The sequence below is a fragment of the Pectinophora gossypiella genome, chromosome 11 (genome assembly GCF_024362695.1).
Source record: "Pectinophora gossypiella chromosome 11, ilPecGoss1.1, whole genome shotgun sequence".
Taxonomy (NCBI): Eukaryota; Metazoa; Arthropoda; class Insecta; order Lepidoptera; family Gelechiidae; genus Pectinophora; species Pectinophora gossypiella.
The window spans coordinates 3285801-3313437 of record NC_065414.1 but is presented as its reverse complement, the minus strand read 5'-3'; the positions used below and the strand labels follow the sequence as shown (position 1 = coordinate 3313437).

The 27637-nt window shown below is 37.1% G+C and overlaps 2 protein-coding genes across 2 annotated transcripts; both read left to right on the top strand.

Moving 5' to 3' along the window:
• The first annotated feature begins 200 nt into the window (after positions 1-200).
• Positions 201-4477, top strand: LOC126370747 (uncharacterized). Its single transcript, XM_050015783.1, has 4 exons — positions 201-545; positions 1240-1421; positions 2747-2857; positions 4339-4477. The coding sequence occupies exons 1-4, from the start codon at positions 396-398 to the stop codon at positions 4475-4477; spliced, it is 582 nt and encodes a 193-aa protein (XP_049871740.1). The 5' UTR covers positions 201-395.
• Positions 4478-14870: 10393 nt separating this feature from the next.
• LOC126370743 (uncharacterized) lies at positions 14871-21792 on the top strand. Its single transcript, XM_050015778.1, has 4 exons — positions 14871-15129; positions 18019-18200; positions 19979-20089; positions 21641-21792. Exons 1-4 carry the CDS (start codon positions 14983-14985, stop codon positions 21783-21785), a joined length of 585 nt encoding a protein of 194 aa, XP_049871735.1. The 5' UTR covers positions 14871-14982; the 3' UTR covers positions 21786-21792.
• Positions 21793-27637: the final 5845 nt, after the last annotated feature.

Below are 27637 nucleotides of genomic sequence, written 5' to 3'. Positions count from 1 at the left end.
TGCTGTAAGTGCGGGCTAATCTATAGAATCTAAATGAATTTGCATTATGGGTTTTACGTAAATACTCAGGTGAAACCAAGTCGATTCACTAGCTTACTTTAATAAAAAAATCAACATGGCTGCATCCACACTAATACTTACGTCAAACACCAAGTCACATGCTAACGGTGACGTCACACATGAGTTGCCTTGCTCCGACGCCGAGGCACGCTTCAAAACATGCGACTGTACCTGTCACAATCCGTTGTCTTTATTTGAAAAAAGAAAACATGTTGTAATATAATTTAATAATTTTGTACATTGTACTTATTTTATTGTACATCTTCTGTCACGCATTTCACATACTCCAGTTTCGTGGCGATTTGATTGTCTTTTGTTTTGTTAATGTGTCTATAATGTTGAATGTATTGGTGATTTCTTTGATACTCAGTTTTGTGGTGGTCGAAAGTAATCGGAATAGTTCTGAGTGCCCTAATGTAAAGTCCGATTTGAGTTTACTGAGGAAAAGGAGACATGTGACATTCCCTGATGGGAGTGATGTTGTTGTAAGTATAATTTTGAGAAACGAATTCATCTTTAGTGCTCTTTGAAGCAGTTTTTATAAGAACATCTAGGGCCCTGTGCCGAAGGTTTTTCTTGCAGCTACTTTTCCTGGGCTAAACAGCAGGTAGTTAGAAGCTGCAGTAGTTTTAGGCGGATGAGACGTTGGAAAAATAATACAAGTATTTACATAAAAATTGACTTTTTAAGGTGTAACTATGTTACCAATTGAATAAAGATGAGTTTGTATTTGTATCTTACTTTACTTCCAAACTGCTGAACGGATATGGATGAAAATTAGCATACCAATTGATGGAAACCTAGAGACTTCTTTCATTATACTTTAATCGCAAAGTTGATTATTTATATGTGTAAATACTTACTAAATCTTTAGCAATATTTAGCATTTCATCTGTAGTTTTCTATTTCAAATAATTTAGCAAAACTTTTTTGTAGTAGATGTGTCGAATAAAAATCAGAAAAGCTTCATGTATCGAATCAGAGTGTTTTAGCTTAGTGAAGTGTTGCACCTAAATATTATCTATGCTCTAGTTATTAATATAGGTATGTTTAAAGGTATTTTTTCCATTTGAGCAAGAGAAGTGTGTCAGGATCGAAGCAAATGAAATTCAATATTCTCTGCTTTTCCCGTTGAGAAATAGGCGTTAGTTTATGTTTATGTATTTTTCAATTTCCCAGCTAACTCTCTCGCTAGTCAAAGCCTTCTTGACTCACGCTCCTGCTGGATGGAACTTGGCAATAGAGATCGACGTCCTCTTCCCTCTGCCAGACGCCAACTACACTCTAGCACATTTAAGAAGGAAGTTACATCATCGGCAGAAGAGGGAGTTGTGGGAGCGGTTGAGAACTGCTTTGGAATTGTAAGTGTATGCGCATCGTGTCTCCGGCCAAGTAGTTAACTTTAAGCGGGCGCGCGTAGTCGAATCGACCGCGCTTAGTACATTTTCGTTCATATTATTATTATTATCTATTAAATTTATTTGTCACTTTTAGTAGCCTGTCGCTATGTCATTGGGAGTAAAACAAAGAATAAACCGTGGCACGGGGCGCTCCCACCACTCCACAGATCGCAATTGTTTAAGTCCCGGTGCAGACAGATGCGGTGGAAATCCAAGTAATTTTCAGATTATTATACATAGCGGGATTCTTGAAGACATCACACGCCAATTTTAATTAGGTTACTAATTGTTTTTTTTTTCATAATTTTAATTACTTTTTTTTGACAAATTATACTTTAAGGACAATAATAAATATATGTAAGTACAAATAATTAATAATTATTGATTAATTAGTGCTTTATTTCCTTTATACATCCCAAACGTATTTTGGGTTACGCGCGCCCGCTCCCGTCACAAAAGACCACGCGCCCGCTTGAAGGTTAATGCCATTTGCGGCAAATCTACATTAAGTTACGTCAAAGTGCATCGTGTACCTGATGTTTATCATCGAAATTCAAGAAAAACAGCTCTCTGTCGTTCCTGAATTGTAGATTTGTCGCTTTTTCTCTCGTGTGGGTTGTGAGGTGGATTACCAACCTCATCTACCCTGGTATCAGGGTTACTATTGAGCCTAATAAGCATAGCTTAGAGCATTATCTAGGTATCGATGTCGTCACAGGGTCGGATGAATTTTCGGAGGTATAGGGCTGGTGTTCGCTTCTGTAAAAAACCGGACCTGTCAAATTGTCAGGTTAGGTAAGCGGACCCTGTGAAAAACGGGATAATGCTAGGGAGTGATGTACATGGCTGGATTTAAAAACGACACGGCTAACAATTACAAAGGTTTCTAACTTTACTACACAGGGTGTTAGTGACAGGCCATGTACAGTTAGTTAATGCCCTAAGCGACAAATCAACAATAAGTTACGTTAAAAAACTCGAAAATAACAAAAAAAAAAAAAAATAATAAGGACGTTTTATACAAAATTGCTTGACTCATCATAAGATAATAATATTAAAAGGCTACATTGAAGCAATTCTCCTAAAAAGCAATATTGTTATTGGATATCTCTTGTCATTGCGCACTTACCTTAAAATGCGCAATTGTCAATATTTCTATACTGCGTTTAGATGAATTGATTTCATGTGGCCTTTATGGACCGCTACACAATACCTAACTAGTGTGTATTCATTAACAGTGTGTTTCCCTTTATATTAAATTACATAACATTTTTTTAAAATTTCAGTCACAATTTAGACGGTCGATCCTGTATTCTGAAAAGTATTTGCGACGCCAAAGAACATCTGTTACCTCCTGGAGTGTCTTTGGTTCATGATCTACTGAGAGCTGTGTTTACGTAAGTATTAACGTAATATCTAAAATACTATTCTAATAATATTTTTTCTTTTTTTTCTTATTGATCTCTATCTGAATGACATGACATTACCAATAAAAATATGAATATGAATATTCCACATTCCCGAGAAATAAGTCAGACAGGTAGTCGCTTTTGTAAAAAAAAACCGGACCTGTCAAATTTACATGTTAGGTTAGGTTAGGTAAGTAAGTGGACCTTGTGAAAAACAGGGTAACGTTGAGTATAGGTATAATGACAATTTTAATAACGGTACTACTCTGATGGAATGAGTGAAAATAAAAAATGTGAGGACGATGTTGTAAACGAAACTCTCCATATTGGCAGGTAATAACCGCTTGAACTAGGTAGTATACCTACCCCCAACCAATAAAAACCAAGTATCAAGGAAAGAAAATAAAGGACAGGTTGCTCGCTGCTACAGACGATAAATCTCGATACCAAGAGGTGTGGTTATGAAAAATAACCCGCTGGGACCTTACCTTACTTGGCGCAGTTTTTCAAATTTACCGACGGAAATGTCATTAATATTTCCTATGCTGTTTAAGGGTTAACTTGACTTTGGTGTAATAATTAGCGATGTGCCGTTAGCAGGAATATTCCCACTTTGGGTATATAGAATTGGGGCAAAAGTTATGTAAAAGGACTGATATTACCTAGTCTTTAAGCAGATAGGACCAGAGTACAAGAAAGTACTATTCGTAAGAAAAGTACCTTGTCCTTATTATTAAATAGTTTTTAGAACTTGAACATTCCCACGAGAATATTCCCGGGAACGAAAAATCACTGGTAATAAATTAGTTTAAAAAAATATTTGATACTCACATTCCTAGCAGTTAAAAGAGATATTTATATAACGTATAATAACGTATATTATGTTTTTCTTTATTGTTTAGGTATTTTCCGTAGTCATCTATCTCCATAGTCTTATCCCTTTTTCACAGAATTCGCTTACCTAACGAGAAGGAAAATCCAGTCCAATACAGGTTAGGTCACATACCTCGGGAATGTGGGTTTCCTCACGACTTTTGTCCTTCACCGCTGAAGGCGTGATAATCATTTAAAATTCAAATATAAATATATATATAATTATTCGAATTATTATTTTTATTCTATTTATATATATTTTTTTAAATATATTTGATGGGGTTGTTAATTCACCTCACAATCCACACGATAGAAGAAGAAGATTCAAATATGAATTCGAAAAACATTGGTGCGACCTCACAGTGACGCTCATAATCTAAGAAGTTCACTCGACTCTTTAAAAGTAATGACGTCATCGTCATGTATGTAAAGGTTGGGGCGTCGTCTCAGAATACCGAACTCAAGGAAGGCCTTGAGGCCGCTTCAACTGTTAGAATACGGGTGTGAGAATCCGGCTTTCTTCCAATTGGGCCATGTCTGTCAACCATAACTTTTACCTTCCTATCTCAGAGTAATTTATTAAAAAATAATTCCAGCGCACCACAACACGACGAAGACTTCTTACAAGAAATGAGTCCCAACTACAAAGAACTTCCGGACCCGGACTTTTGCGACCAACTCACTAACTGTCCGTTTTCCCTTCTGAGTTTTTTGACAGCATTAAATGTAGCGTAGTTAAGAAGTCTCACCTTGTTTTATTTCATCCAACCCTTTCTCTTTAGTAAAGTTTAAATGTACCCATATTTGTCACGAAATTATCTCCATTATTATGTACGTATTATTGTTTTATAAAGAATTCAAAGAAGCAGAAACTTCAAAGTAACCCTTTTTAATTATTCAGAGACAGATAAATATGTAGGTCAGGTGGTCTAAAAGGCCAAATTGAAGCAATTCATTTAAAAGAATTAAATTGAATTAAATTTCAGAATTCATTTAAAAATTCAGATGAATTAAATTTAAAAAGCATCATAAAGAAACATCATCATAAAGTAGTATTAATGCTTAAATAAATAAGTAGTTACAATTTTGGGCACCTGTCTAAGTATTAAATTCTTAAGGCAAAACATGAATTAAATTCTAACTTTTTTGAGGTCTGTTTCTATACGAATAAAATCCCGAGATTTATTTTTGTGTGCAAAGGTGCCTTAGCCAAGTTGCAATGGATTACGGGATTGACATAATTATCATTTTATATAAATGTCATACATTTTTAGCACTGTTGCTTTTCTAAATCGTTTATACTGACTGACTCCGCAGGCGCCACACGGTCACAGGACCCGGTAGGCTTTTGCCCAGCAGCTGTTCACAAAAAATCTCGACAAATCGACTTTCTAATTCCAAATAAACTATGACTCACAGTAATCCATCGGACATGTTAACTAAAAAGTTTTTGTTTAACCCGTTTAGTGGAGTACGGTTTTGTTGGCCCGTAATTGTATGTAAACAAATTCCGAGTCAATTTGTATTGTTTCGTTAACTTGCTAAATGGAGGGTATAAGTCAGTCTGTCACAGAGCCTCCTCTGTTTTGTGGTCGTATTTACCGACAGCTATTAGTGTTTCAAACCTGAAGTAAAATTGCCTCTTGAAAATCTAATTTTGAAGCTCCTAGATTTGTTTTCGGTAAAATGGATTATTCAGTTATATTTATGCCAGAAAAATATTTGAATTCCCTGTTTTAAATTTTTTGAAAATCGAACTTGGAATCTTAGGATTCATTGGTTTAATATCTTGAAAATCTTGAGAATCTTTATTATTTTGTCTAGTTCAGGAAGTTGTTAAGCAAAAGTAGATCAAGAGATTTAAAGAAATAAAAATGATTGCTCAGTAGAATATAAAATAAAATTCTCCTTTCAGATTTATAGACATGGATAGTTTCAAATGTATAAAAGTGTTTCTACTGTTTTGTTTTGTGAGATTTTCTATAGCCAGTAACGAAAGTAATGGTACTTCTTTCGAGTTTGAAAATACAGAAGATACGAAATTGCTGTCTAGAACAAAGCGTTACTTGATATTTCCTGACGGGAGTTCGTTTCAGTTGGGTAAGTTATTTGACAAGTAGGTTATACTTAATTTCTTTTTATGTGTAACATTGGGTTAATTTTTAAATAAGAAATATAAAGTAATTTAAGTATGTTTTTTATTGAGCTTTGTCTATTCCTTTGTTAAACCCACTGATATCTTTGTGTTCCACATTCAGTATGTTTTTTAAATTTGCCGCAAATTACATTAATTCATTCATCACCAATTTAAGAGCCACACTCTTGTCGGTGCAGCATTCTCCATGCTACTTTTTTTGGGAAAAATAGGGCAGTGATTTTCCTCTTGCCTTCCACCTCGCAGTACTCTGTCTGACGTAAGTGGGATTGCGCCCAGAGTAGTCTATTACAAAGCCATACTAGGACTCCTGTCCTCCGCCTCTGAATACTACTACATGTTTTACATTAACTACTTGACCATAAATTAAGTATTCAGTAAAATATAGAATAAAAATAATACTGCGTATAGAACGGTAACTTTTCCGCCCCGCACCAATTCGAATTGGGCGCCAAACTCACCCCCTCTTCGTCTTATTCGTGCCGTAAGCCCCTAAAAATAAAGGGAGAGAGCGCATGGATTGTCTCATTCGCACTCACACGCTAGGCGGCACACGTTGTGGTATAAGGTGTTAGCTACGAATAAATAATATATTTATTCGTAGGGTGTTAGGTACGGTCACGAGCATTAATTATGTATACACTTTGGTACTATGTCACATTAACTTTTTTGACAAATTTAACTGTAAGTCTCACTAAACGTCAAATATGTTAGTGCGACGGAGTCCTGAAGTGGGTACATTATATTGCTGATGACTGTACTCGATATGTGTCGATGTTGCCTGCCCACTGGAACTTACTCCATAAAAAATCTCTTTCACAGTATTCTGTACCCAAAACATGGGGTATCTTCAAATAGGCGATGTAGTATGGTTTGGGAACACCGCTGCCTTGGCTTGGGAGTTGCCTACAGATCCAAACATCTTCCGATTCTTCAAGGAGAAGAAGAAAATCTACGGCCAAAGGAGACAGGATAACAAGCATATCATATTCTTGGATGAAAATGGAAAAGTTATATATACTAAGCCTTATAGAAGGTTCGTTCTTTCGACGTCAATTTGAATCTTGTCCGGAAAGTAAATATGAAGGGTCTTTGTAACTTCTTAAAATTACTTTTTAAATTATTTGTTCTTTTCTTTTCGTTTCTTTTCTTTTCTTTTCTTTTCTTTTCTTTTCTTTTTCTTTTCTTTCTTTTCTTTTCTTTTCTTTTCTTTTCTTTTCTTTCTTTTCTTTTCTTTCTTTTCTTTTCTTTTCTTTTCTTTTCTTTCTTTTCTTTTCTTTTCTTTTCTTTTCTTTTCTTTCTTTTCTTTCTTTTCTTTTCTTTTCTTTTCTTTTCTTTTCTTTTCTTTTCTTTTCTTTTCTTTTCTTTTCTTTATAATATGCCCTTCTTCTTCTTATTATGTGAGTGGTAAATTTATTGAACCGACCTCACTAACCCTGGTTATTATTGAGCCACTAAAGGCCCATTTCATGCATCGACTATCAACTGATATATACGTAATTAATCATTATGTAGAATCTCTTACATGGGTATTATTTTTTTCAGAAAGCCAATAATTAATCCAGCATTTGCCAAACGTAGTGTTGACGCCATTGATGGTATTAAATCAAAGTTTTCTATTAAAGAGTTGCATGAGACACACAAGAAGAACTATCTACAAGATTTTGACAAAATTAGTACCGAATTTCACAGAGAAAGCCGGAAGAAACTTTATGAAAAGCTTGAAACTTTCTTTGAAGGGTATATTACAGTATTGTATAAGTATTATAAGAATTGGGTAGTTTCCTAGGTCAAAGATAAATTATGAGATTAGGTGACAAAATACGATTACTTTTTTTATTTAACTTATTTATGAATTTTAATAAGTAAACATGTACTTAATAATAAGTGCGAAATTTTGATACGTTTTTCTATGACGTCACAGGTTGCTTATTCGTGTTTTGACGTTTAATAAAAAGTAACTGATTTGACTTGTTGGAAACTAGCCTATTGTATAGAGACTATTATTTTTTAATTAAAACAATACAAATACAATGATTTCTTAATAAAACGCCTTCTCCGATGCGTCACATCGAGGCAACATGTCCAAAAAGCTGCAATGCCTCTCTAAATTGGCAAAATTACTCTTTGACCAAAATACCATCAGCCCTTGCGTCTACGGAAGCCTCGATGAGACGCATTGAAAGATTAAAGAAAAAAATAATAATTGTGTTTTTAAATTGTACTCTCATTCTTCTTTCAGATTAGGTTGGAAAGGCAAAGAATGCGTCTTGAGACTGCTTTGTGAAAGTGCAAACGCTAAAAACGTGCAAGGAACGTTTTTTGAAGAAATTATTAGAACCACATTCACGTAAGTATATACTTTAATTGTATACTTTTAATGCAAGAAGTCACTTAAAAAAACCAATATAAAGATTTTTTTTCTTATAAGCCACAGTTAAATGAATAGAATGACAAGTCACAAGATAACAGCTGGTGTCTTTGGTACTGGCATCCAAAGATATTCAGAACTTTGAGGTTCTGTGTGCATCAGAAGTTAGTAAAAGTTCCTTAAACTGAGTCTAACTTTTGAGTGTCTACAAATTATAGGATGAATTTACAATATTTTGAGAACTTTTACTAACATATTATATTCTCTTCTTATATCGTGTGGGTTGTGAGGTTAATTACCAACCTCATCAACTCTGGTCTCAGGGTTACTATTGTGCCGCTAAAGACATGGCTTATGTAACGACTACCTACTTACATCAGTAAGTAGTAACCGGGACCAACAGCTTAACATGTCTTGCAAAGCACAAATCATCTTACTTTCGGACAATCAGGTGAGCAGCCTGTAATGTCCTAACCAAACTAGGGATCACAAAGTGATTTTTGTGATATGTCTCCACCGGGATTTGAACTCGGGACCTCCGGCTCGTGAGCCCAACGCTCAAACCACTGGACTACGGAGGCTGTTGAACACATATTTATGAAACACGACGTTCGTGCCTCACCCATCAGGGTCCACTTAATACCAGCGTTGTGGTTCACGCCGCGACTTGTGCTGAGTGAGGCCCTCTTATCTCAGGACGTCCACCACCACATTATGATCATTCTAATAAACATCCTCTATGCTTTTTTGTAGTTGCTCTGTGAAAATCTTAAGTGATGTTATTGTCTTGTTTTTGTGTGTGGCGTTTATAATGAACAATTTCTATTATATTCTATACTACTATTCTTAATGCACTCAAAACCCCCAAAGTTCTGACGGTCGCTCAATGAGCATCCACATTCCAAAGTTTGACAGGATGTTCAGTATAGGACAAGTCAAGGGGCACTTTTTAAATGTTACGTATTTAAATGTCCAAAGTTAAAAAACCTAACGTCAATGAAGGATTATGGGCATAAAAGAAACAAATTATAAGAATAGATCTGGATTTAATTGGGAGCAAGCAAAAATACAATACGGCCATTACACATTGAAAAAAAAAATTAAAAAAAAATAAATAATAAACGTCAGAAGTGAGAGAGAGCGAGACAAAGATATTTTGTTACGTTTAGAAACAAGACACAATATTCGTTTACAAACACTTCAACAGTCAAATCACCTTAGATAAAAAATACCTAAAATCTAAATACCATTTATACATAATACTACACCTACTCTTATGATAAGAAGAACTTCATATTAGTTGGTTACGTATATGTATTTCAACATTAGGTAAGTAAAATCTAAGTAGATTTTAGGTATTTTGAACGCAGGCAATTTAACGTAAGGTTTTTTAAATTTTGGGCACTTAAATGCGAAGCCTTTTTAAACCCTGTGTTGATAGCACACCTTATAGATAGATACATAAAATACTGTATTAAGCACAATGGACACAAGACACAGAAATAAGGAGAACAGATACAGAAAGGCACATCAGGCGGCCTTATTGCTCATGCAGCAATTTCTACCAGACAACCTTTGGGTATAGGAAAATTTTGTACAAATATAATAGTACCTTAGCTCTTTTTTAACGTGACTAATTGTAGATTTGCCGCGTATGGCATTATCTACTTGGCCGGACAAAATGGAAAGAGCTGAAGGCTCTCACCCGGTACCAAATTAAAAAAAAAACAAGCCTGGCATTCTCTGAACAGGGCTTTTTACATGATCTATTGGTCTATTTTATATATATTTAGTACTATAATTATAATTCCAGGTTTCCCCGTAGCCATTTTGGTGAAGAACGTGTTGAATATGATGACGCTCATTCATTTTCCGGTGATTGCGCGAAACTGTACCCTAATTGTGATACCACTATAGTAGATGATCAATAAATATTTAATTGTAAATTTAATGGACTTTTATTTCTCCATATTGTTAGTGACATCGTAACGAAAACTTTGAAGGGTGATTTAGACCATGATTCTGAGTTGATATCAAGCGGAATTTTCCATCGCAAAAGTTTAAAACTGAAAATAATTATAAATGAGTCATCCCTCTGTATTCGGTACGACGTCACTAGCACTCTGTATATACAGGGTGTTAGTGAAATCGTAACGAAAACTTTGAGGGATGATTCAGGCCATGATTCTGAGTTGATATCAAGTGGAATTTTCCGTCGCAAAAGTATGGAATGGAAAATAATTTAAGAAAACACAAAAATTTTCATGAATTTTCCGGCAGGAAATTCCACTTAATATCAACTCAGAATCATGGTCTGAATCATCCCCCTCAGTATTCGTTACGGTGTCACTAACACCCATACCTACTTGTATGGCTACCTGTATGTACTGGTGCGGGGTGTAAGTGACATCGTAACGAATACTGAGGGGGCTGATTTAGCTCATTATTCTGAGTTAATATCAAGTAGAATTTTTGATCGCAAAATTATAGAATTGAAAATAATCAAAAAATAATTAAAAATATCATGAATAACGACGAAAAATTGCGACGATTGCGACGAAAAATTCCACTTGATTTTAACTAAGAATCATGGTCTGAATCATCCTCATCAGTATTCGTTACGATGTCACTAACACCCAGTATGTAAGATGTTTATATACTTAAAAGTAAAAGTACTTTATTTAAGAACACGATAGTTTGCAGTCGAAAAGCGACGTCATAACACATAACCATTATTATTATTTGTGTTTGAGAGGGCTCGAACCGATGCAGCCCGAATCACTCCTCAAGACCAATCCGTTCAATTAGCGTCTTTTTGGGAGAAACCTCCATAACCTCCAGGGGATCCATTATATGGCGCCCCAGTGCTCGGCTTCTACTGTGTATGAGAGCCTCACAGCTGCACAGCAGGTGTAATAGCGTCTCATCCTCCTTTAACCAGAATCTGCATAAAGGGGACTCGGTCAGCTCCATTCTATATTGGTGCTTGTTGAGTGTGAAATACCCCGTGAGGGCCCTTATTAAGATCCTTAACTGCCTCCTAGTAAGAGTAAGGACCTCGGATGAAAATTTCTGGGAAAAAAGTCTAATCAGTTGCTTTGAGTGACTCAGGCCAATTGAATTGGACCGAAATTCTTTGACCACACGACCATAGAATAAAGAATAATACTACGTATAGAACTGAAACTATCTGCCCTGAATTTTGTATGGAGTGTGTGGGGTAAGAACATATTATATTAAAATGAAAAGAGGGAATCTTATATCCAGCAGTGAGACATACTTATGGTTTAAAATGAAGTATACTTAAATCTAGTCCTTTTATTGAGAGGGTATACGCCTGTAAAGCTTTGTATATAAATATTTTAGCGAAGCGAGCGCGCTTTTATAAAAAGAAGAAGAGTGTGAAGAGTAAAATAGGTGCCACACTCTTCTTCTTTTTCTTTTCTTTTTCTTTTAATATGTGTTTATATATTTGAATGATTATTTAAATATGAAAAGGAGAATTCTAATTGACATTATCGCAAAAAATAAACTAGTCACAAAATCAGGACGTGGAAATTTTAGGTATTACTTTTTTATATTTGGAATTTGTCAGAAAATAAATTGAAATCTCATGTGAAGATTTCTTTATGTAAAAAGAGTATTAAGATTAATGATCACTTACATGAAAAATTGCCTGGTATTAAATGTATTCGTCCCGTTATTAAATAACTTGTAATGTATACCTACATTGATTTAAAAGATGTGTTGCTGTTGCAGTTCTTGTCAGCCATAACACCTTGCGAAATGACGTAGATTCGAAAATGTTCATTACCCTTCAACAAGTTTCTTTATGATAATTACGTTGAATAAATGACATATCTGATTTATTAGAAAGAAGAAACGTTTAAAATATTGACTTCCTGTACAAACGGTGTAATGATACTCTTTATTGAATGACATTTTCATTTTGTCATTTCTCCATATTTAGTTGCAATGTTCAGTTGTACCTAGCTTTAGTTAGTTATTTTTCGGACAACTGACCACCGGGATTTGAACCCACTGGGTTTTAAGCCCAACGCTAACCACTGGACCACCCAAACGTATTTAACCTTAACATAACCTTTATAATTCCAGTGGATAATCCAACAAGAGCATGTGGTCATAGTTCCCTAACTCCACTAAATGACGTCAGAGCGCCGTAAACCCGCAACTACTTGTAACCGGATTGCGCGTGATATGCTAATAAGGTGCAGTGGAATAGGGTTGGTCAAATTCAAAAATATCTTCATTCAGTAGGTAACATAGTTACACTTTGAATCGTCAATTTTTACATAACGAACGTCTCATCCGCCTAAAACTACTGCAGCTTCTCACAACCTATATAGCCGGGGAAAAGAAGGTGCAAGAAAAACCTCGGCACAGGGTCCTAGACGTTCTTTAAAAAAAATAAAAAATAAACATAAAATATTGGTATACAATTGAGTAATTTAGCTGCCTAATAGCAGTTCTCAGACAGTTAATACCATGCATTCATATCTTCTAAATAATCACTAACTTTATAATAACCGTTTTTGTAAAGTTTTTGTTTAATTCAGATTTGGTCATTCGGAATAGTCGAACGTCGTGCCTTATAAGGAAGTGAAAGAATTGGCCTTTGATGGACAAGAATGGAGCACCGATAAGAGCTTGGCTCTTAAATTAATGAGGATGATTCAAAATAGTCTGAAGACACATCATCTCCCTAGCATTATACCGTTTTAATAATAATCAGAATAGTTTGAAGACGCGGAAGAAATAATTGAATTGTGTTTTTATTTTGAGTGTATCCAATATTTTGAAGCTTGAATTGTCTGAAAAAATAAGTTAATTACGTGCTTTGGAGGGCACGTTAAGCCGTTGGTACCGGCTATTAGCCGTAAAAATACCTCCACCAACCCGCAGGGAAGCAGTGTGGTGGAGTATGCTCCATACCCCCTCCGGTTGAATGAGGGGAGGGAGGCCTGTGCCGAGCTGTGGGACTTATATAGACTATGTATGTTTATGTTATGTTGTATCCTCTATCTTCATAGAGCAACACTGACCTCCGCTTGATTACTCTGGGCTATTTGGCTGATGTACGAGTACTTACTATTTCTGGCTGATTGGCTGAAAAGTACATGATTACACAACTAACAGCCGTTTTTGGATGCTGAACGGTACAGTGATAGATGATCAGTCCTATGGTCTACCATGTCAGAAGACATTACTTCAGATTTTACGACGTCTTCGGGAGAGCAGCGAAACTGTTCTATGCCTTTATTGGGACCCAGTTTACCACAGAAGTAATAAATTAAATTTGATCCAAAATGATTTGTTAAGCTTACACCTATTTCTCGTTGGGTTATGCTTTTTTTGACATGATTTATACACATGTAGATTTGCCGCAGATGGCATTAACTACTTGGCCCGACAAATGGGGAGCGCTGAGGGCTCTCACCCGGTACAAAATTTAAGATAACAGGCCCAGAGGCAGAGGCAGAGCAGAGGGTGCCCAGTTGGGCTGATGTACTCACTAATTATAGGTGGTTACCTGATGCGTATACTCACTATTTCTGGCTGCTTAGCTCAAGTACATGATTACATAACTCACAGCCGTTTTTGTTACGAAGTGCTAAGGTGCAGTGATAGATGATCACCATGACGGCCATGGTTCACCATATCTTCTAGACATTACTTCAGATTTTACGACATCTTCGGGAAAGCAACGAAACCGGGAAATCATCGCTGATGTCGCGTACTGGCGTATCTGCAATTCTTGGCGAATTTTGCATCTTTTACAATTGTCAATAAGACACAAATCACAATAGCAAATAAATACAGATACGTCAGTTAGCAAAGTCAGCCACGAAATGAAATATGATCCAAAATATTTTCTATACACACACATACATAAGCTAACACCTATTTTCCTTTGGGCTATGCGCATACCACGGGTTTCTATACTATGACCATGACACTCTACTTCGCAAAAAAATCTAAGAAAGTAAAGGAAAACATAAACAAATGCATTACGGAAAGTATTATGGGAAGCGGGAGTTAGCAAGCACCCGGATCTCTGTGCGCAGTGCAGCGCAGATACAAAAGCATCATTACAAAAATAGAATCAGAATCAGAATCATTTATTCAACGTAATTATCATGGATAAACTTGTTGAAGGTCAATGTAACATTTTTGAATTTACGTCATTTCGCAAGGTGTTATGGCTGAGGAGAAGAAATGACAAGAAACTGCAACAGCAACACATCTTTTAAATCAATGAGGGTACATTACAAGTTAATATGCCGTCTCTGTATATGCGATCATTGAGCATAAAGGGAAAAAAAGAAAAAAAAAAAAGAAAGTACTAATTTCAAAACAGTATTTCTTTCAGTATTGTAAGTACTTAAAAAATATTTCTCTCATGGACATCCCTAGTGACCGGCGCATCATCTATTATATTATATAAATACAATACAATACAATACAAATACACTTTATTGCACCAAAAAATACTAAATACTTAGGTATATTAACATTATCTAAATACCTACTCATGTAACTATATTTGAAATACGTTTCTACGCCAGTTGTAGTGAAATACACGTAATATCTTCTACTGTTCATGAAAATAGAGTCTAGAATTTATTTTCCAGTGCTCTTTACCAAAACGTTCTAGAAAAATCTCAATAAGTTTCTTTTTATTGAAAAAATATAATGAATTTGAAGTATAGGATAATGTTTATAGTATTCTTAGTGCCTCAGTGTGTATGGTCGAATGGTCATTGCCCCAACTTGAAGACAGACGTCAAGTCCATCAGAAAACGAAGGCATCTGGTGTTCCCGGATGGCAGTAATTTCGTTGTAAGTACACAAACATATACATAATATAACCCCGGGTTCGATTCCCGATGGGGACATTGTCGAAATTACTTTGTGAAACTATCCTTTGTTTGGTAGGGACTTTGAAGGCTTGAATCACCTGATTCTCCGAAAAAGTAAGATGATATCGTGCTTCCGAGGGCACGTTAAACCGTTGGTCCCGGCTAGTAGCCGTAAAAACACTTCTACCAACCCATAGCGGAGCAGCGTGGTGGAGAATACTCCATACCCCTTCCGGTTGATTGAGGTGAGGTCTGTTCCCAGCGGTGTGGCGTATATAGGCTGTTTATGATATTTTATGTGTTATATAACTAACCCCCCTAATCCCTAATAGGGGAACATAAGTGGAAGAAAAGAAGTGTAGTGGGGAAGTGTAGTAGTATAATTGTGGTAAGATTTTTTTTTATATTTTAGGTGATTGGTTTATTTAAAAGTGCATCCAACGATCTCTTTCGTGTATATTTGATAACACCTCAATCACCAATTTATTGATGCTGACCGGGTTTGATTCTCTATCAGGTAAATTCTGCTAAACCAAACTCAAATATTTTTCCTCTCAGACGACGCCCTGAGCCGAGGTACGCGCCCTACTGGGCACCCTCAGGCCTGCTGTCTTAAATTTTGTGCCGGGTGAGAGCCTTCAGCGCTCCCCATTTGTGGCCAAGTAGTTAATGCCATCTGCGGCAAATCTACAAAAAGTCACGTCAAAAAAAAAGCTATACCAAACACGAAATCAGATCAGAAACCGGACACAGTGACATCATCTTCAAATATACAATCATAAGTTTGTCTATTATAATTACGTTAAATGATTTTGATTTCTGATTTCTTTGGAAGGAAAAACGTCTAAAATACGTACTTCCTGTATAAACGGCGTAATGATACTCTTTATTTGAATGACATAACAATTTTGTTATTACATGACATGAGAATTCAGTGTTTTAGTTGTAGCTTTAGTTATTTTTCGGACAAAATACTACTGGAAATGGAACGCAGGACCTCTCATTTTAATCACTGAATCCCCAAAACGTAACATAACATATATATAACATAAACAGCTTATATACGTCCCACTGCCAGGCACAGGCCTACCCTCAATCAACCGGAGGGGGTAAGGATTAAACTCCATCACGCTTAAACTCAACCAGATTTTTATTGGGCAAGCATCTTTTGAATGCCAGCTCCGCTACAGCTCATGTCTGCTACAAATACGTTGTGTCCACAAATTATTTCTTGGTTCAATACCCTACATGACCTATCCATCAGTAGAGGTGTTAAGAGTAATGTCATATAACAAGCTCCATACGATTGTGAACATAACGACTGGAAACGAGACTAACCTTGCTGTGTATGCGTCTAAAAATACACGCAGTTTTAAAAGGATAGGTAGTAAATATACACAGGGTGTTAGTGACATCGTAACGAAAACTTTGGGGGATGATTCTCACCATGATTCTGAGTTGATATCAAGTGGAATTTTCCATTGCAAAAGTATAGAACTGAAAATAATTAAAAAAAAAAAACACAAAAAATTTCATAAATTTTCCGACAGGAAATTCTACTTGATATTAACTCAGAATCATGGTCTCAACCATCCCCCTGTCACTAACACCCATACCTACTTGTATGGCTACTGTATGTACTTTTAGGGTGAGTAAAAGACATCGTAACGAGTACTGGGAGGGATGATTCAGCCTATTATTCTGAATTACTATCAGGTGGAATTTTCAATCGCAAAAGTATAGAATTACTTACATTGAATAAATTTAAAAAAAAACTAAAAAGAAACATGAATTTTGCGACGGAAAATTCCACTTGATATTAATTCAGAATCATGGTCTGAATCATGCCCCTCAGTATTCGTTACGATGTCACTAACACCCTGTATATGCTTTTTTTTTCTACCTTTGAAGGGTTTACTCTTGGCTCCAGACTTGACCGAAGCCATTGACGAGGCCTAAGATGGAGCGAGCTCGCTCAGAAGGTGCCTGTTCACTCAGGCGTTGAAAGCTGGGTTATATGAATTCGGCATTATGTAGCAATTATTTGCGTATTATGGGCGTATTGGAATGGGTGCTTAATGGACAGACCCCGCAGTTTTCTCTGTTCCCAGTGTTTAACGTGTGTATCTTTTGAATGAGAAAGGTACTAGGTTTAGTTTAGGTATCAAATAGTGGATATGTAGTATATAACTATATGCAATTTGGTACAGCCATTTTGACGCTAATAAACCCTCTTATATTTTGTCGCGTGGCGTGTCGCAAAGAGCGGTACATATTATAAATATACTTAAAGATCAGGAAAGAATATCATATGATTGGGGGAGGGGAGTCTCTATTAAGTGTTGATGGAAAGCGTTAGGAAGGATATGTGTGGGAAAAGTGTAACTACTGAGATGATGGCTGACAGAGACAAATGGGTGAAGAAGTCTGTTGTGTCCTCCCTAAATAGAGTAAGAAAAGGGCCTAATGATGATCATCATCACCTCCCTGCGTTGTCCCGTTATTTCTCACGGGATCCGCTTAGCTAACCTGAAGATTTGACAGGTCCGGTTTTTTACAGAAGCGAATGCCTGTCAGACCTTCTAACTCCCGAAAGGGAAAACCACATATATGCGAAATGCATTTCTTGGGAATGTGGGTTTCCTCACGATGTTTTCCTTCGCCGTCGAGCACGTGATATAATAATTTATGATCCAAACATGAATTCGAAAACAAATTCGAAAATCATTGTTTTAGGCCTATGCTAGGATTCGAACCTGCGTCCTCCAAGTGGGAGTCAAGCGTTCTACCAACTGGGCTACCACGGCTCTACAAAGGCTGGATTGATGAATTCAAATAATGAATGCACTTTCATTTATCCTGTTTTCAGCTAACAATGGACTTTGCGAAGACTTTCCTCACCCATGTTCCATCAGGCTGGTTCGTGACGATGGATTTAGACGTGGTGTACCTTCTGCCAGATAAGAAGTTTATCAGCTCTCACTTAAGGAGGAAACTCCATCACCGACAAAAGAGAGAGCTATGGGAACGGATCAGAGATGCTCTAAATCTGTAAGTTACTACAGTATGCTGATAATAATGGCGGAAGAGTTAACATCAGCTGGGCTAACATCCACAACGTGATAAAATTATCGATTGATTCAATAAATTTTGTCGAAATCGATAAGTTTATTTTTTCCCTAATATGCGTGTCACGTGATTCTGTTCGTATTTTGACAGAACGTAACTTATTTGGGTTCACATATTAGCAGCAATCGACATACTTAATTATATCGTCAGAATCGATAAAATGACCGTGACAAAATTTTATCGCGTTGTGCATGTTAACCCTACAGTTGAAGGAAGACGTTCGATTGTAAAAACCGACCCAAAAGATTAATGAGACAAAGAAGACGATGTTAGGGCAAGTGTAGAAGTGTAGGGATACTTATACCGCGTTAGTGTCGACAAAAAACGATGCGTATAACCCCTTTATCGCTATGCTTAGTGCCGCGTTTGGTTGTAGGGGATATCAACAGTTTTTCCTTAAGGTCATTGTCCTATTTATCGCCTGCCCTAAAGACAAACTGTCTAGCAAAAATGACCCTACTACTACACTAATACCGCATTCTTGTTACTTTTTTTTCATATATACAAAAGATGACCAGGGGCCTCCGTGGTCCAGTGGTTGAGCGTCGTGCTCACGATTCGGAGGTTCCGGGTTCGAATCTCGGTGGGGACAAATCACAAAAATCACTTTGTGATCCCTAGTTTGGTTAGGACATTACATTCTGATCACCTGATTATCCAAAAGTTAGATGATCCGTGCTTCGGGAGGCACGTTAAGCCGTTGGTCCCGGTTACTCCTAAATGATGTAAGTATGTAGTCGTTACGTGAGTTATGTCAGGGGCCTATGGCGGATCAATAATAACCCTGATACCAGAGTTGGTGGGGTTGGTACTCAACCTCACAACCCACATGATAGAAGAAGAAGACGACTTTTCCCGTAGGGGTAAGCAAAGACCACGGAATGCCACTTATTACGATCTTGACACACTACCTTACTTCCTCCACTCTCATCAAAGACTTCGATCGTGCATGCTGCCCAGTTAAGAGTACCACATAACATAAAACATAAACTGCCTATATACGTCCCACTGCTGGGCACAGGCCTCCCCTCAATCAACCGGAGGGGGTATGGAGCATACTCCACCACGCTGCTCCACTGCGGGTTGGTGGAGGTGTTTTTACGGCTAATAGCCGGGACCAACGGCTTAACGTGCCCTCCGAAGCACGGAATCATCTTACTTTTTCGGACAGTCAGGTGATTCAAGCCTGAAAAGTCCTTACCAAACAAAGGACAGTATCACAAAGTGATTTCGACAATGTCCCCATCGGGAATCGAACCCGGACCTCCAGATCGTGAGCCTAACGCTCTAACCACTAGACCATGGAGGCTGTAAGAGTACCACCTGGGGGTTAAAAAGGCCTCATCAAAACAACTCATCTAAAAAGAAATTTGACATTTGCGCACATAAAAGGAAGTGCGCAATGCAAACAAATGTGAAATAGCAATATGCTTCGATGTGGCCTTTTCAATCCCCCTGGCCTTTCTTTAGTACATCCTGGATGTGATCGCGTTATGTAGGTACGGTCACGAGTACTAATATCTATAAATTGTGAAACCCTGACACATTAACTTTTTTTACAAATTAGACCGTAAGTCTCATTAAATGTCAAATATGATAGTGCGACAGGGTTCTAAAGTAGGTACATGATATTGTACGCATAGGCCTTCCTCTATTTTTCATTTGAACTTAAATAATTCTGAGTTTATTCTGGGTTTCAGACATAACATGAACGGCCATGCTTGTATCCTAAGAAGTATCTGCGAGGCGAAGACCCATTTGGCTCCGCCTGGGAAATCCTTAGTTCATGACGTACTCAGAGTCATTTTCACGTAAGTATTGTTGTCTTAATTTTTTTAGCGGATAAGAGCCCTCCAAGAGAGTTGAAGAAAAGAGAACCATATTGAAGACTGTAGAGAACCGGAGAGGAAATATGATTGGCCACCTGATACGACACGATTCATTTATAACAAACATTATAGAAGGAAAAATTGAAGGGAAGAGAGGAAGGGGTAGACCTAGAAGAACATTTATGAAACAAATAAAAGAGAAGGTGCAGGTCGTGTCGTATCGGGAGGTGAAGGTTTTGGCGGGAAGAAGAGAGGAATGGCGATTACTCCACTGACAAGAGCGCAGCTCTTAAATAGAGAGAGAGAGAGAAAGAGCCCTCCGAACACCCCATTTGCCCGACTAAGTAGTGAATACCAACCAAGGTAATTCTACGACAAGTACCATAAAAAGAAAACATCCTGATGGCGATAAGAGAACCTTCAAACTATTGTACGCCAATAGATATTCTATTACACGATTCAATACAAATGTAACCAGTTTAATCCGGTTAAGTGTGTCACGTACTCGGATTACACGCCAATTAACGTGATATGAACCGTGGAGTGTAGATATTGTTTCCACACAGATATGTGGTATCTAAACTCATTTGAATATGCAAGAATATTTAACATAATATTTAGAATAACCTTATCTGTTTATTTCAAGGAAATATAATATAAATATTTAAATATAATATTATTATGTTGGCAAAAGATAATTTATGAAATTCTGATTACTAAATAAAGACTCATTTAAAACTAACGCAATACATGTTTCTTTTTTTTATTTAACGTATTTATGAATTTTAAACAAGAAAAGCGTCCGACATTTTATCGCTTTTTCTATGACGTCAAGTGTGCTTTTTCAAACAAATTCCATAGTAATTTCGTGTTTTGACGTTTAGTTATCGGGTGAGAGCCTTCAGCGCTCCCCATTTGTCCGGCCAAGTAGTTAATGCCATCTGCGGCAAATCTACAATAAGTCACGTCAAAAAAAAGACGTTCAGTAAAAAGTAACTGATTTAACTAGTAGGAAACAAGTCTATTTGCATATTACGGTAAGGTGATATAGAGTCGTCGCCAAGCCACGGGAGAATACGAAAGCATACCTGTAGCATTGACATAGGTAAAGTAGAAAAAAACTGACAAAGTGACGTCAATCTCATATTTACCAATCATCCAATCACATCAAAAACATTAACGATAGGTAAAAACTATCGATACCTAGTCACCAACTATCGTAAGGACTACTGAATATCGATAACTATTGTAAGGACTATTGAGTATCGATAGTCACTAACTATCCCAAGGACTAATGAGTATCGATAGCAACTAACAATCGTAAGAACTACTGAGTATCGATAGTCACTAACTATCGTAAAGACTATTGAGTATCGATAGTCATTAACTATCGTAAGGACTATTGAGTATCGATAGTCAAGCAACACTATCCACAGTACACATGATTTTGAAGGTCAACGCTAGGATTTACTGTTTCCAAAATATCAATAGTTTGATAGACCGCAAATTATATCTATTATTTTTATTTTCCAGGGCACCCCTAGAAGAGAAGGAGTTTGCAGAGGAAATGGGAGACATTTACAACGATTTATCAGACCCTGACCTTTGTGAACGAAGTACCGCGTGTCCGTTTTCTATTATTAATTTCATATTATCCTTTAATAAAAAAAGAAAATGATATTTTATTGGATGTTCTAAATTTTAAAATGGATTCAAAAGTCACAAAGTGGCTCACACACACCCACACACGCACACACAATTGGTTCGACCACTTAAGACGGCGAGACGAATACAACCGTGGTCTAACACGTCACGTTGGTCTAACAGAAAGTCCAGTGAGGTGTGGGTACTTAGTTCATCTTGCAATGGATGTAACTCTGCCTACCTCTCATTCGGGATATAGTCGTGAGCTTATGATGTTATGCAAAAGTCGACGTATTTAATGCAAACGCAAATTGCGTAAAGAGTGATCGATCAACATGTGTCAAACGGGGCCTCGCGTCGCCGGTTATATTAAATTAGAGATGTACTTACGTTGAGTAAAAATCTTCAGTCAATCAAACTGAACTGAATATTGGAAAAGAGTGACTCGTTTATAAAGTATTTTCATGTTACGAATATTTATGACAAGTAAACAAAACGATAAATATAAACAACCTATATACGAGTACGTTCCTCTGCGTGGCACAGACCTCCCCTCAATGAGCCGGAGGCGGTATGGAGCATACTCCACCACGCTCCTCCACTGCGGGTTGGTGTTTTGTATAACAAGTAAACATAACATATAAAAAGATGCAATATAAGTTGCATAAGACGTGGTAGCTTACTTGGTGGAATACTTGATTCTGATTGTGAGGTCGTTGGTTTTGAATTCCAGCACGGGTCTAAACCATTGCTTATCGAAATTATTTTCTAGTGTGGATCATAAATGTTTACCACGTGCTCAGCGGTGAAAGAAAACATCGTGGCGAAATTCACATACCCGAAAAATGCCTTTCGGAAGTTTGTAACCTAACCTTTATTGGGCTGGATTTCCCTTCGCGGGTTGGAAGGTCAGACAGGTGTCCGCTGTAAAAAACCGGACCTGTTAAATCTTCAGGTTAGATAAGCAGACCTGTGAAAACGGGGTAATGCTAGGGAAGTGATATATATATCGATATTTCAGGTGCACACACACACACACGAAAACAAAATATTTCTTTAACAATAAAAGTATGAACGTATGAGATATCCACTCGAGTTCCACCACAAATACCCATGGGACCAAAGTGCCGAAGTAGTTCCACATCCCCTTCGACCGATGAGGGGAACCTCCACAACGCAGTTGAATATCAGTAACTTTATTTTTTTATTGATCAGAACCATTTTTACGCTCCAAATGCTGTTGGTATTCATGAGAAATTGTTTTATGTTTATGTTACGAACGACTTTTTATCAATTTTTTATTACATAACTGTTTGAAATAGAACTTCTCTGCTGAATAGTCTTTATACATTTAAATTGGGTATGTAAGGTACTTTTAAAGGTATATTTTTAAATGAAACGTTATGCTATTACAAAAAACTAATTTGAATATTTTCATGCAGTTGTTAGTTTTTTTAAGTATTGTGAAAAGTAGGCTGAATGACGTTTATCCCTTTGCTTAGTTCGTATTAAAATTTTAATGTTGTCAGGGTTATGTGTGCAAACAAAGTGCAAACTGTAAGCGGTCCCTTAGAGTCTCAGGACCTATAAGATAATTTTTCATTTCTTTAAGTTTGTATATATTTGGGTGTTAGTGATCCTCGTTATTATTGAAGTGATTTCATTAAGTTTTTACCGTAAAATTGTAGGACACCTTACCCTAATAATGACCATAGATTATTAAATTTGATTTATTATAAACGGCATTTGGCAACGACAATTTGCGTAAACAGACTACCTTTAGAGGTCACATGAAGGTAAAATGAACACACGATTATTCCTAAAATAAACACCAACCGGCTAATTTGAGAGCTAAAAATAGAGAAATAAAGCTAATTAAGACGAAATCTCGAAATGGTTTTAGAATTAGCCTATTTTTTCCCCCTTATATACCAAATAGCGTACATAATTTGTCTTATAAAAATATCTAGTTTAAAAGTAGTTTATTGAACAATTCAGAGTACAATGCGGTAAAGATTTACTTAGAAACTCATTTGATACGTTCACAACAATGCGAGGACGACTTGTGTGGAATTTGAAAATAACTATCGCCTCAAATGCAGCCTTCGTGAGGTCCTACCATTGGTTTTAAAAGAGAGAAATGCTTTATTAATTTTGAAAACTACATTATAACTAATAGCACGGGCACGGCTATTAGTATAGCACGAGCACGGGTTCAAATCTTAGTTAGGTTAGGTTAGGATAGTTTGGTTAGGACATTAGTAAGATTAGAAAGTAAGATGATGCCGCCAAAGGCCGCTGACATGGCTCATGTAACGACTACATACTTACATCAGTAACTAGTAACCGGGACCAACAGCTTAACGTGCCTTCTGAAGCACGGGTCATCTTACTATCGGACAAGCATGTGATTAGTCCTAACCAAACTAGGGAACATAAGGCGACTTTTGTGACAAATTCCCGCCGGGATCCGAACCTGGGACCTACGGATCGTGAGCCCAACGCTCAACCATTGGACCACAGAGGACATTGCCGTTAACATAAACAACTTAAACAGCCTATATATATCCCACTGCTGGGCACAGGCCTCCCCTCAATCAACCGGAGGGGGTATGGAGCACACTCCACCACGCTGCTCCAATGCGGTTTGGTGGAGGTGTTTTTACGGCTAATAGCCGGGATCAACGGCTTAACGTGCCCTCCGAAGCACGGAATCATCTTACTTTTTCGGACAATCAGGTGATTCAAGCCTGAAAAGTCTTTACCAAAAAAAGGACAGTCTCACAAAGTGATTTCGACAATGTCCCCATCGGGAATCGAACCCGGACCTCCAGTTCGCCGCCGCGTTCGCATTGCCGTTACTTTGCCTTTTTTGTTGGTAAGTAAAACCGTTAAGTAGTGGTAAGCGGACCCCGGTGAAAATGGGATATGTAAAAAACCACCATATAAATATTTTTTATTTATTTATTTATTTTTATTTATTTATAGTTAGCTTAGTAATAGTTCATAGTTAGCTTAGTAATGAAGAAGTACTAGGTTCACAAACAACTAGGTTGACTGTGGTTGATTGCGTTACTAAAATGACACTAAAAAGAGGAGGTAATAGAAAATAAACTTACCTATTAAAGTCCTACACAGAAATACCACGATTACATACATATCCCAACTGCATACTTTATAAGATTTCGTACATTTTGTGTCCTTAAAAGCGACATTTAATCGAGAATGTTTAGTAGCCCCATTCGCAGTGATATATGTTTTCATAAATCTTTTGAACGCTAAAACTGTAAGGATAAAATGCCTTTGCACCGCGGGTAGAAACCTAAACTGTGGGCCAAAATAAAACCAAGAAAATACGTACTTTCTGTGTTTTAAAATAAGAGAATTAACTTGCCCGTGAGGTGGATATTTGGCTACCGCTGGCGATGCCAAAAACCGGGTGTGCTAATTTTTATTGTAGTAGGAATGCAATCCTAGTTGTAAACAGTTAGCAGTTTTATTACAAATACAAAATATACTTTATTGCACCAAAATAAAAGGAAATATTTTCAAAAGACTTAACTAGGTACGTGGCAAATGGCGCTCTTGTCGTTTAAAGCGATTTATTCCAGAGAACCATAAGCCAAAAAATATGTAAAATTTGAAACTGAAAGATTGCAATTGATTGCATGATTGTTTGATTGGTTTTTTTTTTTTTTTTTTTCGTTAATAACCATCAATCCGCACTGGGCCCGCGTGATGGTTTAAGGCCCGATCTCCCTATCCATCCATAGGAAAGGCCCGTGCCCCAGCAGTGGGGACGTTAATGAGCAGATGATGATGATGATTTTTTACTGCATGCAACTCTTAGGCCCCTATCTCACTAGGACACCGTAGTTGCGACAATAAATAGATTTCGCAACAAGGTGAGGTATGTACATACCCCTTTATACAACTGTATACATTTTATTAGTGCCGCAACCAAGGTACCACCATTGTGTGCCAGTGAGATTGGGCTCTGCGACTGAATTTGTATTAAGCAGCGTTTAGTTAATACATTTAAAATAACCTACCTTCCAATCCAAAAACCAAGCCCAAACAGGTAAAGTTTCATACCTCTGAAACACATCGGTCACCAACTGTTGAGCACTTCGCCGAGAGGCAATTTTTCCCGTTATTTGGTTCTACGAAAATATTACTATCAGGTATTGTGGTCTATTACTTATTCATAACACTTTTAACAACAAACGTCCCAACTCCGATAACATTTAATCCCGCGATTGTACCAAACCTACCCCCCTATGGTAAAAAACCAAATTGTCGGCCCCAGATGACAGATCGGAGTAATTCCATTAGGTGCATTAGGCCCCTTTGGGCCCCAAAAATGTGGTCGCTATTATCCAGGGCCAGTAGACAAATCACGGTCATATTCAGAATCGTAGTACACGCCTCCGTGGCCGTACGTAAATCTGGCGAGAGCGGTCGGAATCACAATTGGGTAGATGACTGGGGCAAAGCTAAAATACACTTGTTTTTCACGAAATAGAAGCTGTTTTAAAATGATGAAAGACAATCCCTTTTTTCTTTTTGAATAAATATCTTATATTTGACTACATATCACAAAAATCACTTTGGGATCTCTAGTTTGGTTAGGACATTACAGGCTGATCACCTGATTGTCCAAAAAGTAAGATGATCCGTGCTTCGGGAAGGACGTTAAGGACTGATGTAAGTGTGTAGTCGTTACTTGAGCTCCATGTCAGGAACCTTTGGCGGCTCAATAATAACCAGGGTTGATGAGGTTGGTAATTAACCTCACAACCCACACGATAGAAGAAAACCAGTCTATCGCACGTCTGTATTTGTTTTGTAGGACGTATATTCGGTTGTTACGATATGTCTGATATGATAAAACAGCTGCAGTCCACAGTCCAGTAGAAAATGGTTTCCACAAACCCAATAAAGGGAATTAAGGAGCGAAAAGGGACATGGGAAGTTCTCGTAAAATGTAACATAAAAATGAGTCTTCAAAATCGAGTGCTCAATAAGTACCGCGTCTTAACGCAATGGTAGTAAATACTCACTGGTGACCACAAACTCAATAACAGGAAGGACTGAAAAGAAAAATGTGAAGTTCGTGTAAAATGAAGCGCATTACAGTTTTGTGTCCAGTGCAGCTCTACGTGGTACAAAAACGACGCGTTACTTTTTGTTATAAAATATATTGGAAAGCCGTAACGTGTAAGCTCTGCAGCTCTCTTTATAGCACTGTGCACGGAATCAGGAATCAAATTTATTTTTCCTTGTATTTTATAGTAGCCGCAGATGTCTGGTACCTTAGAAGCTGGATTTCCATAAAGCGCTTTTTAATGCATACCCATTAGTTATTCGTCTCCGCATTCGTCTAGCCGAATATCTTCCGAAATCTACGAGTAATAAATAAGTAATTATATAAACAAGTATATATAGATTTATTCATTCATGACTTTGTGATTCTTGTGTTATATCTGTTTGTTAAGTAAAGTCTATTTGATTTGATTAATACCTAAAATATATTTCAAGATTGAAAGAAAGAAACATTTAATATTTAGGACACCACAGACGCGGATTACATATATATATGTTACGGCTAATACCCGAAGTGCGGCTACACCTAGTTTTAGCCGGTTAGAACTAGGTCCAGCCATTCTCTGTTGGATAAAACTTAAATGCGTGTCCCGCCAAGCCTTCCACCCGCGTACTAGGTTACCAAGAGTAAGTGGCTACACCTAGTTCTAACTGACTATAACTAAATGTAGCCGTACTTCGGGTATTAGCCGTAACATATACATTACAATGACATCACACCAAAAGGCAAATAACGCACAAATGAAATATTTTCTATGTAAGAACATGGCAAACGAACAC

Excerpts from the sequence above, each read along its gene's own strand:
- LOC126370747 (XM_050015783.1), top strand. The coding sequence starts at position 396 with ATGTTGAATGTATTGGTGATTTCTTTGATACTCAGTTTTGTGGTGGTC. Across the intron at positions 546-1,239 it reads CTGATGGGAGTGATGTTGTT|CTAACTCTCTCGCTAGTCAA; the intron begins GTAAGTATAATT and ends TCAATTTCCCAG. Across the intron at positions 1,422-2,746 it reads TTGAGAACTGCTTTGGAATT|TCACAATTTAGACGGTCGAT; the intron begins GTAAGTGTATGC and ends TTAAAATTTCAG.
- LOC126370743 (XM_050015778.1), top strand. The coding sequence starts at position 14,983 with ATGAATTTGAAGTATAGGATAATGTTTATAGTATTCTTAGTGCCTCAG. Across the intron at positions 15,130-18,018 it reads CGGATGGCAGTAATTTCGTT|CTAACAATGGACTTTGCGAA; the intron begins GTAAGTACACAA and ends TCCTGTTTTCAG. Across the intron at positions 18,201-19,978 it reads ATCAGAGATGCTCTAAATCT|ACATAACATGAACGGCCATG; the intron begins GTAAGTTACTAC and ends TCTGGGTTTCAG.